Raw genomic sequence first — 12742 nt, 5'->3', positions numbered from 1 at the left:
CTCCATTCTGATTGCTGTGATGACTTTCTAGTGGATGGCTGGATCTAAACCCAATTCACTGGCTCAAATGAATGGAAAGTCTCCTCTGGAGGCAGCATCTGGATCAGTGTGCTGTTTCCAAAGTTTGCAGAGTTGTCTGTGCAGGGCTGAAAGACATGAGAAGAGGGCCCCTCACTCCCCTTTCTGAGTGATCCTCCCAGGAAAGGCATTGTTGGAGAATAAGAGATGGAGAGGTGGATAGATAGCTTGCAGGCAGAGTTTGAGAGGGGAAAAAACATCAGTACTGCAGTTATTAAACAGATAAACCCGTCACAACAAAATGGGGACACCACGGATAAGAAAAAAGAAGCTGGATTTACATGCTTCAGTAAAAGGTTGGACAGATAAAAATCCCCTTACAGGACATACAGTAAGCAAAAACCAACAAATAGACAAGACTTTTCTTCTGAATGAGTTTTAACATTCTCTACTGATAAACTTGAGCTATTTTATTGTTACAGGGAGGAAAGAAAGAAAGAAAGAAAAAGAAAATGGACACAGTTCTCTTCACCCTGTTTTGCTGGCCAGGCAAACACTAAGGTCAAGGTATTTTCTTTTCATTGATTAATCTATCATTATTTCTCACAATTTAATTATTATTTTCCTAGGGATTAGACACATTTAACAGTTGCAATTACCTCAAGGGCACACAAAGACTTTGACACACATATACATACAAAGACAAGGAAAAGAGAAAAGGAGAGGAAAACAGAACTCTCAAGTTTACACCTTGGTCATTTCCACCATAAATCTCAGTTAGCTCAACTTAGGGAAGGCACAAATCTTAACAAACGTATTACATACTCAGTGGCTGCATAGAGAAAAAGAAAAACAATGCTACTGTATTTTCATTTTCTTTTAAGTACCTTTATTTAGCCAAATTGCAAGTGCATTCTCACACACAGGCACGTACTATCTTTTACCTCCTGGGCTTTTAAACTTATATTTTAGAGGTACTCACCTTCTTTCCAAGCAGTCTTTGAGCTCAACACTCAAAACTCCCTTTAAAAACCTTGCTCCAAATGACCAAGGCCTGGGGGAACCCACCCACAGATATAATGGGTCTGTTGCTGGCAAGATGGAACCTTACCTGGGCCAGGTCCATTGGTCACGTTAGCTTGGAGTCCCATCTGGGTCACCAAATTGTTGGAAGAAATATTCATCTGATTCAGTTCCAAGCTGGGAGAAAGACACTGGAAACAGGAGGCTGATTGGAAAGATGGTTTCTTGATGAAGGAGAACCAGTGGGTTTGTGGTTCTGGTCAGCTGACAAAATGGAGTTGAGAGTGGGTGGTTTTTATACCTTCCTTAGGATGTGCTCTTGAGCTCCCTGTTCCTGTGCAAGAACATGTATTCTATTGGCTATTGTCAGACTTATAAGGGGTCACGTAGATGTTATATAGGGGTCATAGCTGGCTCTATAGGCAAAAGAGGAAATGCAAATCCTAGGTGTTTGTCTGAGTGAAGTTTGGTTGAAGTTTCAACTGCTCTGTTGGTGTCTGTAATACCTTTAGGAGATTGTGCAATGTAGTGAGCTCTGTATCTTCTGCTAAATGGTAGTGGGTTAATCCTATTATATCTTAAAGGGTCATGTCCTGTTTTTAATCCCATCACCCTGAAGCTGAAGGTTTTTTGTTTTGTAGACAGGCTGGCCCGGTCTTTCTTAATGGGCACAAAGCATCTCCTGGGCTGGGGCTATTAAGAAAGAGTGAGTCTGCTTCCTGCCTCTAAAAAAACACGTTTCTCCATTTCTCATTTAGGGAAATCTATTATTCTGCCTTTTTAATATTCCTCAAAATATTTCATTCTTCTAGGGGGAAGTTTCTAGATACATATACACTGCATTCTCAATGACAAGTTTAAAAAAGACCACAATCCCCAACCCACCGGCAGCACTCCGATCCCTTTCTCTTTTCTCTCCAGAAGAGCAGCAGTCAGGAAAAGCCCGGGCTAAGTAGGCACCTGGCTCCATCGGATGTAACGAAACAGGTGCTGTACCTACCCGCCACCGCTTCTGAAAAGAGGCTTTCGCTCAGTCGGGGATCTTTCCCCCTCCCCCATCTCTCAAGTGCAGGCAGGGAGGCGGGGGCAGGACTGGTTTCTCGACGCGGCGGCGAGAGAGGGGCGCTTTTCTAGCCATTCCCCTCTTCCTTTGAAAGGCTGCCGCTCGCAAATCATATGGGCGACCCGCTCTCTAAGGAGCACAAGTGGAGGGGGGGCGCTTTGCTTCAGATATATTTGGCTCCAATTCTCGTCATTTCCGCCAGTGGGGGAAAAAGTGGGCACTGGGGAGGGGAGCAGAGAACGTGCGACGAACGTGCAGCTCCGGAGGGAAAGCTGGGAGGGAACAGCCCGGGGGGCCGCTGAGTGCAAGGAGAAAAAGGCGCGAAGGGAGCAGAACGCGAGCGGCCGGGTACGCCGCGGGGTGCTTAAGCCTCGCGAGCCTTCAGCTTCCACAGCCCGCGGTCGGAGAAGCGCCAGGACCCATTTTCAGCATCCTGGCGCTTCGAGTCGCGGGTGGGGGCGCGGCAGGCTGTCGGCGGCGGAGCGTGCAGCAGCCGCTTTCTCCGGCTCCCGCTGAAGCACCAACAGGAACGGAAAGCTCCAGAGGCACACACTCATCCACACGCACCGCTCGCCCACGGAGGCAGGCAGAGAAGAGGAGCCTGGAGAAGGAGCAGCAGCAGCAGAAGCTGTTTCGAGGCGCCTCTCACAAACGCGGCTTAGTGTTGTAAACGCCGGGAGCTGAATTCAACGCCCACCGCCCTTCGAAGGCCACCCGGACTCTCCCTCGCTTCCATTGCCCTTTCCGCGGCCCCCGAGAAGAAGTGTTTTTCGTAAAGTCCCCCCCTCCCTCATGGCGCTCATTATGGAACCTGTCAGTAAATGGACGCCGAATCAAGTGGTGGATTGGATGAAAGGTAAAGAGAGAGCCTTGACGGCGGGGTTTCGCCTGTTGCTGAGAGGGTGGCTTGTGGTTATCGTTTCTTGCTACTACTCTTTGGCTTCAATTATTATTTTTTACTCCCCGTGCCTGTTACGTGTTTGGCATCGTTCGGTTGTGAGAATTGAAGCCCAGATAGCAAGCGGGTTGCAGCGTGCGGAGCAACTCCTCGCGGGCTTTCTCAGCGTTAGATTATAAGCAGAAGGCAGAGTGGAGGCGAGCGCTCTGCTGTGGACGAAGTGCATTGAATGTGGTTTCGCTTAGTTAGGGTCCCCCTTTCCTTTGGGCGCCCCCGACAGATAGGCAGGTGCTTCTTCACTGTGGTCGCGGGAAGATGAGCGGAGCCCTCCCGAGCTGCTTTCGCGCATTCAGATTGCCCTTCTCAGAAGGCAGGGTGGTAGTGGTCAAGTTTTTATTTCATCCAACGTTTAAGGTTTCCTTTCTGCATCTTTTCTTAATGTCTCTTATTTTACTCGAGAGCACAGTATAGGGGTCCCCCACTCACCAATTTTCTGCCGTTGCCGCGCCTTGTTAGGCAGCGATCCAGCAGTTAAATTGGCTGCGTTATTAAAACTTTTCACGCAGGCATAGTCTAATCCTGCAAAACACCGGAAATAAAGAGAATGAAAAAGAATGCAGTGTTGCGTTCTAAAGACGGGGAAGAAATAATCGGGAATATTTGTAAAGGGTCTTACAGTTGATGGGGCGATGTAAGCCATGGGAGAACGACCAATCCCTAAAGCCAATAGGCAGAACCACATTGCTGAACGATAAAACAATCCTTCAGGTGGGGTGGAGGAGGACTACAAGGGAGATAATAGAGACTAGGTGCCAGGACACAGCAGTGCCTCTTGAGGAGAGGGGCTTAAATGGCAGCATGTCATCCTGTCTAGGAACAGTGAATCCAGTGTCAGCATGACCTAGCAAGAAGCCAAAACCATGATCAATGTGGTTGTGACAACCAGAAAACAATGTTCTGGAATATTGTGGGGACAATTTTGGATTGGAAGCTTAGTGGCATCACAGATCTTGGTGACAGGTGCTTAGTGTCAACATAGTGCTGTGTGGGGTTAATTTCTCTATGTTCCTATGAACTCATGAAATATTCTGCAATAAGTGACAATTTGTATGGCATCCGTTAGAACCTTACATTGAACTCTGCCACTGTTGAATATGCCACTTGTTTTCCTTTGCAGTCAGTCATTCTGTTGATGCGCTTGTAGCTTGAGAAGCCAGGCTGTCATTTCACTCTACTTCTAAAGCAACAGCTGACTCACTGTGACTCACTTTCAGCAACTGTCCTGTTCTAACGTTTATGCCAGCTGACATTCCTCCACTTCTTCTAGTGGCATACTCTTTCTTTTAACATCTGTATTGGTCAGATTTCTGTATTTTGAATCTCTAAAACTTTCCCCACTAATTCCATTTGCTTCTGTTTTATTATATTCACCAGAAACTATTCTACCACTTGCAATCAGCAGGGCTTTTTAATAACTGAAGTATTGATCCCAGGCCATTGCAACTCTTATTAATGAGGGTAGTAATTGCATAGATAATTAGCCCAAATATTTTGCCTTTTTTGACATGAAATTAGGAAAGTGATTCCATTCCTTGCCACTTCAGTGAAATAGCTGAAATGTATATTCATGTTTAATGTGTAGGGAACATTAAATACCGCTAAATTGTATCTGACTACTTTGTAACCATAGTAGCAAATATTAAATTAGTGGCTCATGGCATCAGGCTAGAAACTTGGAAAACATTGAGTTGTAGTCCTACCTTAGTCATTAAACCAGTTGGATGACTGGAAGAGTCACTTTTTGTCAGCCCTAGGAAGAAGGCAATGGCAAACCATTTCCAAACAAGAAAACTGCGTAGACCTGGCCTGCCGGAAAGGCATAAGTATGCACACATACAGACAAACGTTTAAGGGAAACTGGAAGTGACTAACATAGTAGCTATGGAGAGTGATAAATTTGCTTTTTCTTATTCTTTCTAATACTTGCTTTCATGACCAGTGATTTCAGAATATTAGTAGAATTCAATCAGTAGGACTTAATTTGAAGTAGTTAAGCTTGCTTCAGCTAGCAGATTTTAATGATGAATATTGTTTTAGAAATTAAATGACGTGATTTGAATGATTTTCTATAAAAATTGTATGTATGTATGTATGAAATCCTACAAGATTTGCTTATATTTAGCCTACTCAAGCTGCAATGAAAAGGTAATTTATGTTTTTGAATTGGATGTTAGAGTTAACATAATTTTGGTAAGTGCCAAAATTAAGCTATTCATAATTATACCTAAAATGGTATCTGGTTGAGGGTTTAACTTTTTAAAACAATTTTCATTTCATGTTTCCATTTTTCATTTTTAAAACTACTTTCATTTTTCATATGTTTTCTAAAAGTGTTAATATTTAATATTTTTATATTATTATGTGTTTCATAACAAGGTGTTTCTATTTTATAATAAAGGGAAGATTGGAAATCTATGTATGGTTATGAAACATATTGCTGAATATTAAATTATACCTCCCAAATAGATGCAAGATACTGTGAGGCTTCACAAAATGCACAACATTTTAGACTGGAATAAAATATAAAATTTAAATCTAGAATAAAATAAAAAATGATAGGGGATGGTGAGGAAGGCCACTTAGTATTTGATAGGTGCCTAAAATAGATCAGTATGGGCCTCTAATGCAGGGGTGTGAAATTCAATTTCATTGAGGGCTGTATCAGGGTTGTGGTTGACTCTGTGTGTGTGTGTGTGTGTGTGTGTGTCTGGGCTGGGCATGGCCAGCTCAACATCACGTCAGGGTGTGCCTGTGGTGGCCCGGGTGGGGCTGGGGTGATCCATTGTCTCTAGTAGAGGAAGGCGAGACCAAGGCCAGTGCCAAACCCTTGTCCACCAGGAGTCTTGCCATCCCTCTTAGGCCACATGGAGCCCCCCCCCCAGATGGCAGTGCGGGCTATCTGGAGCCCTGAACAGTGGAGGGCAAGCACCCAGCCTGGCCCTTGAGCTCCCAGGACCCCATGGCCCCACAGCCTGGCCTCACAGCTTGCAAGGCTTCCCTTTCACCAGAACTGCCCCCATGTGGAAAAACTACAGCTGCCAGCGGCATGTCCACCACTGCCAATCTCTTCCCCTCCCCATTGTCCCTTCCTGATTGTGGAGGAAGGAAGAAGATGTGAATGAAAAGCAGGGAAGGAAAGAGGGGAGGGGGGAGAAGGGAGGGAGGGAGGGAGGGAGAGAGATTATGAGGGAGGGAGGGTCTGAGGGAAGTCCTGCCTTAGCACTTGGCCACCAGCAGCTGTGCTGCCCTTTCATCATTCCCTTGCCCACTCATCTCCTGGTGGTTTCCCATCCTATAGCTGAGGATGCTTTGGTTACAAAGCTGGGTCTCCTTGCATGGAGAGGGAGTGGGCCTCCCTCTGACCCAAACACTTTGCCCTCTTACACACACCATGAACAACCTGGCCAAGGAGAGTGAGCACACCAGCAGCAGCCTCGAGGAGGAGGTAAGCGCAGATGGGCACTCAGGGAAACAGGGCTGGGCTAGGCTGTGGGGTCCTGGGTGTGTGGTGCGAGCATGGCACTGATCTACTAGTTGGTGATGGCCATTTGGACTGGAACGTGATCAGCCTTAGATCTGACTCACTAGGCCATCTTGAAGCCAGTGAGAGGCCGCCCCACTGCCTTGGCCCAGCTCCGTAGGCATGTGCACAGGAGGCTGTGAGCGTGCTGCAGCCAGCATCATGGGTGAAATGGAACTGCTCAGAATGCAGTCAGCCTGCGGGACAAATGGTCCCCAGGGACACCAGGCTCCACATGCTCACTGCCTCCTGTGAATGCGCCCAGGATGGATGTGGCTCCTTGCTGGCTTCAGGGTGCCCCTGTGGATCTAAAGCTGACCATACTCTGGCCTGGATGGTCACCACCATTGTAGATCAGTGCCCAATTAGCATGGACCAAGCCAAGCTGCTGTGGGCTGGTCCTTTGCTGTGTCCAGGGCGGCCCTGTGTACCAGATCTAACCCACATCACGTGCCCGCTGGCCTTGAGTTTGACACCCCTGCTCTAATGGATAAAAGCAACTTGCTCCCATATCATTTTCAAGTATCAGTCTTTAGGTTGTGCTAAAAAAGGAGGACATATTTCAAAAGTTTGTATATTTCTGAGAAGCTGATGTAGCTGGCTTTAGATCTCATAATACGTGTTAGCATTTTCAAAATGAAAGGAATCATCCAGTTTCCATTTGCATAATTTACATTGTTGACAAACACAAACAAAAAAGATAACATTAGCTTCAATATTGAATTCACTTCCACAAATGAGTTTTAATGGTAATAACTTCTTTAGAAATACTGTACAATATGTTGTTAATTTCATTGTCTTCATTAGATTTTGTGTAAACGTTTTTATAAAGTATAGCTAAACCTTATTTAGCTATAAATAAACATTATTTTTGCAAATAATGTCATTATTAGATGTATTAAGGAAATACGTACAGATTTTAATTAAATACTTAGTTAAGCTAAATTTCTCTTGTATGAATCTGTAGAGAAAGAGTAAATGAAATTTTTGTCATGTTTCTTATGTATTTTCTTATAGAATGCAACTCTTCTAATTTTTTAAGTTTCTGCTGTACGTTTTACATTTTTTGACAGTAATAACAATGTTTTCTTCCGAGGAGCAATGCTCTCCTCCCATAGTTCTATGTAATATGATTATTTCTACTTAGAAATAAAGTTTGCTGAATTTTGGACTTATTCCAGATGAGAGGCATTGTAACTAACATTTTCTTTCTGAAACATTTCAGTCAAGAGTATTTCCCTGACAATAAACCTTATTCTACAAAACTATACTAGTTTCTGTCTTAGTAAATTATTTGGCTGAATAGAATGAAAGAATGAATGAAAGTATTTCCATTCTGTAAACCTATTCATTAGAAAGTTTATTCTTAGCTTCAAACATAAGTCTGGATATACCTTGATACAGTTATTCTGTCCTCATGCTATACAGCTTTGTAATTTCTTGACTCTTCAGTTTTGTAATATTCGCTAGGTTCAAATGGGTAATCTTAAACATTTTTTACATAACTAAACTAATTTATTTTCAGAACATTAAGTTTTATTATACAAAATGAAACACTTGGTTTTTTTTATAAAGATTGTGTGCAGAAAGAACATTTTAAGGACAGCTTAGTATTTTAAGTTATGTATATACTACTAAAACTCTCGTGTTTATTTGATAACCTTCAACCTAACCCTAACACCACCATAGTTACTAGATGAAATGACATGGCTTCATGTATACATTAGATAACATGAGAAACCAAAATAAAATTCTGAACCAAGATCTTGAATCTTTGCCTTTTGAAATAATCTCTCCAGGAAGAACCAGAGCTGTTGTAAAATTATACCTTTAGATAAAGTTAAAATTGAGTGGCACAAAAATACGGTGGTTAATGGTACTGAAATTAATGGAAAAGCCCTCTAAAATCAAATAAACTGAACGTTTGGTTCATAGTGTGGGAAGCCTCCCCCCTAGAAGAATGAAATATTGGAAATATTAAAAAGGTAGGACAAAATATTTCCCTAAAGGAGAAATTAAAAAATCTTAAGGAAGGCAAAAACCACCCCCAGTTTCCCTGCTCCGAGCAGAAACTGAGGAGACTGGCTTTTAGAAATGCTGATTTGGTAATCCATTCAAGACAGGATATTTTGAAACAAAGGCAAAATAGTAGGTTTAGAAGCAGTCCCTCACCCAAGATCCAACACAGGACGACAGCCATTAAGCCACAATAGGAATTGCACAACACTCTTTTAGAAACAAGCCCCTTCATTGCAACATCCCAGAGTAGTCCAAACTTTACCTGGTAGCTCCAATAAACAATAAGCCAGAGGTCAACCAGATTCGCTTAGACAAGCTCCTAGAATTTGCATTTCCTCTTTTGCCTATAGAGCCAGCTATCACCCATACATAACCCCTATATGACCCACAGGAATCTGACAACAGCCAATAGAATATTAAATGACCTGTTCTTGCACAGGAACAGGAAGCTCAAACACAAAGCCCAAGAAAATATAACCCATCCCCTCTCAACTCCATTTTGTCAGCTGCCCAGAATCACACATGGTTGGTGGTTCTGCTTCATCAATAAAGGGCCTCTCTCTTTCCAATCAGCCTCCAACCTTTATTTTATTTCTAGTGCCTTTCTCCCAGCTTGGTACTGAACCAGATGGATATTCCTTCCAACAATTGTATATACCAAGAATAAGTGGATTCATCATTAAAAAAACTGATTTAAAGATACATTCAAGTACATCTTGAAGAAGGAAAGACGTTCTTCAGCGACAGACCGAAACCTCGTCTCTGCGAGGCTTCGATCTGTGCTCGCCTCTGGAGCGCCCCGAGCCGGCTGGTTTCGGGGCTAAGCCACCCCGAAGAGGTGGTGAAGAGGGGGGAGACTGCCTGCAGGGTTGAGGAGAGCCGCATCTCTCCTCCCCAGCTGGCCATTACTCCCTTTCCTGAAGGCGGTTGCAGCGGTGGTCAGAAATGGCCACCACAAAGAAGAACTCGACCGGAAAAGAATGTGCAGGAGGAAGATAAGAAGAGAAAGTTTTGGTTGACCGGGTCAAACAGCAAAAGCAACAAATAAGATACCCTGGAATTGAAACTATTAAAAAACAATAACATTGTTCCCTAAGAAGATTTTTAAGCTGCGAAGGAGAGAGAAAAGGGAAAAGATTTGGTTTTCTCCTTTTCCTATACTGACAGCTAAGAGACTTAAGCAAGAAATTGGAAAAAAAATCCACTTTGACGTCAATAGGCATTTAATGCTGAAAATAAAAAATCAAAGGGATAATAAAGATTTCTGGATACTTAAAAGCTTTTGAAAACAGGAAAGGAGAGAAAAAGAACAAAAGGGCAGGATCTGGAAGGGAGGAGACTGCCTGGAATTAAAAAAGAATTTACAGCAAAATCTCAACAAGACTTCCAAAAGATACATTTTAACTGAAATATTGCAACAAAAACCCCAGGAAGAGAAAGTCGAAAAAGAAATTAGAAGATATAACTCGAGACTATCTGGATGACTTGATGATTTCTGGATTCTTGGTTATTGTTTTGAATGACTAAAATCAATCGGGTGGTTGTTTAAAACTGTTTAAAATGGCTCCACTTTTAGAAGAACTGAAAATGGAACTTAAAAAGTACAAAGAAGATGCACAAGAAGGGAGGGGTTCTTTTGGCTTTGTATTTCAGTTTTTAGAAATGGAAATTTGGAATTATGAGAAACAACAAGTAATGCCTGCAGAACAAGAAGATTGCGACAAAGAAGAAGCCATCTTTAATGAAGAAGTAATCTTAGATGGGGGAAAAAAGGAAAGGGGGGGGAAAGAGAATGGAAAGTTTAAGATTGGGAAAAACAACCCAAAAAAAGAATAGTTTGAAAAATAAGTATAAAATCAGAAAGCAACAGAAGAGGGAAATGCAGAAGAGAGAATTAGAACTAGAGAGACAAGGGGGTAAAAAGGGGAGGGAGAAGATGAGAGGGAAGAAAGAAAGGAAAAGAAGTTATAAAGGACAGAAGCAAAATATAGAGAAATGGCCTATTTAGAGATAATGGGTGAAAACTTAATGGAAAAAGGGATTCTGCAAAGGTACATAAGATAATATAGTTATATTAGAAGCAGAAATAATTTTAGAAAATATGAAACAATGTATGATTAAAATATCTGATAAAATAGCTATTGTAATTCAGTGGAATGCTTGTCAATAAATAAATGTAACAAAAGGTATATTTAATGATTTATAAAACATGTGAAGAGAAATAAGGGAAAAATTAATTATGGAGATTATATGTGTTTTTAAGGAAGTATGATATTTAATTGAAAAGAAGTGTTAAAGATTTTAAGATTTTAATGATTATTAATGATAGAACTGAACTGGAATGGAATGAGGGTTTATAATTACATATATTTACAATCTTTCTTTCTTTTTTAAAGAATATAGTGTGTATTATAAGAATGTACCAAGCAGAATTTGATTGGAAGTTATGTATTATGTATTATATTGAAGGTCATAAACTTAAGGTATATATCAAAGTTTAAATAAGAGTTGAATGGATGTAATTAAAAGATATAAAGGTGTCATACTCCAATTAGTAACTACAGGAGAAAATTTGTTTAATGAGAAAATATAATATGAAATTGAAACAGAACCGACAAAAGTATAAATATAATGATTTGAATTGAGATGAGATAATCAACATAAAATTGAAAAAATTAAAAGAGGGGAAAAACTATATAGAAAATGTAAAATAGTATAAGGTATGGAATAGAATACAAAAAGGAGCATGAAATTGAGTTTTGTGTCTGTATAAAGAAGTTCAACCCAGGACCATGCTATTTTCAAAAAAGATGTTTTATTTGTATTTTGTATGTGTGAAACCCCAAATAAAACTTTATTTTAAAAAAAGATACATTCAGGTACCTCTTGATAATCTTTCATATCATGAAAATCCCAAACAGATCTAAGTAGAGATTAATGATTTTGAGGATAGGTTTACCTATCAAATGTATTCAGTGCTTTCTGTACTTTAAGGATTGGCAAACATGAGTACAGATGTATATCTAATCTCGGAGATCTATTAGCTTTATTTAAATAAGTAGGAAAACATTTCAGTTGTTTCATTTTAGACAAGAGAATCCTTGTTTTTCTGCTGTAAATAATCTAGTACTAGTAAAGCCCTGAATTCTCCTCCATGCTGCATCGAGAGCCCAGGACGGGTTGACTCCTTCCTATGATGTCATAGCTGAGTCTGTACTAAGATATAAAAGCCAGCCCCCGGGAGAGACCCCAGCTTTTGACTTCGCTCCTTTCAGTCAGTAGCTGTGTCTCTGAAAGCGTTCTGTTAGATAGCAATCACTAGTGATCTTCAGTACTTTTTTCCTCTCTTCAAGCAGCTCCCAGGAGAGCAGAGCTCTCTCTCTCTCTCTCCTTCAACGTTGGGAGCAGCTTTACAGAGCTCTGTGCAGGCAAGCTGGGCAGCGTCTGCAGACCTCCCCCATGCCTACAGTTTGGAGGGATCGTAAACATGATCGGCAAACTGATAAGAGGTCAAGCCAGCTGATCGTGTAGCTGGTTGCTGTGTTTTTCCCTTGCTGACTTTGCTCGGGGCTCTGTATAGCCTAAGGAGTGATTCTTTAATCTTGGAGCCTGTTTTTCCTATAGTCAGCGGCCATCTTGGATTCAAGCCTTCCACCACGAGGTGAGCGGCCATTTTGTAAGCCCGGGGCCATTTTTACCCTAAGGAGCTTAATAGAAAAATTTCTAAACAGCTTCTTTTCAACGCAAGAGCCTTTATTTTACAAATGGAGCAAGATAAGGCTCTGGCAGAGCTTTTCCCCCCAGTGGAAAAGTCTCTTAAGCCCAATAGGAAAAAGACATAGGCAACGCACCCAATCAGTCCAGAGGGAGGTGGCTGCTAAAATCAAAGCTAAGGCTCTAGCCCCTAAGAAGGCAACTCAGGCTGAATTGAGGGCAGAGAAGCGCAGACATGCAGCTCTAGAGAGGCAGTACAACAGAACTATTTAACAGAAGGGAGTGCAACTACAGCATGTTTCAGATGATACTCGTGGGCCCCAACCAAGCCCTCCCAGGGGAGGAGAAGTTATCTATGAGCCTTTCCATCCTCCATCCTGGTCTCCTGAGGCTCTTGCTGTACAGTCAGATCCTCAGGATTTAAGCA

General features: G+C 41.8%; 1 protein-coding gene across 6 annotated transcripts in view; it reads left to right on the top strand.

Annotated features, from left to right (window-relative positions):
- Nucleotides 1–1813: 1813 nt before the first annotated feature.
- Nucleotides 1814–12742, top strand: part of CNKSR2 (connector enhancer of kinase suppressor of Ras 2) — a 264189-nt gene continuing 253260 nt past the window's right edge. For 4 of the 6 annotated variants that reach the window (XM_087966922.1, XM_087966920.1, XM_026674911.2 and 1 more), the window contains exon 1: nt 1815–2960. In XM_087966922.1, coding sequence (XP_087823048.1) covers nt 2897–2960 — 64 coding nt within the window. In that variant the 5' untranslated portion in view covers nt 1815–2896. Of the gene's footprint in view, nt 2961–12742 lie in introns of all 6 variants that reach the window. The other 2 variants (XM_087966919.1, XM_026674913.2) reach the window with 2 other exon arrangements.

The sequence above is a fragment of the Notechis scutatus genome, chromosome 5 (genome assembly GCF_049901735.1).
Source record: "Notechis scutatus isolate UNSWTSFEM ecotype Mainland chromosome 5, rNotScu1.2, whole genome shotgun sequence".
Classification (NCBI taxonomy): Eukaryota; Metazoa; Chordata; class Lepidosauria; order Squamata; family Elapidae; genus Notechis; species Notechis scutatus.
Note: the sequence above shows the minus strand (reverse complement) of the source record. Positions and strands in the feature narration are given on the sequence as shown.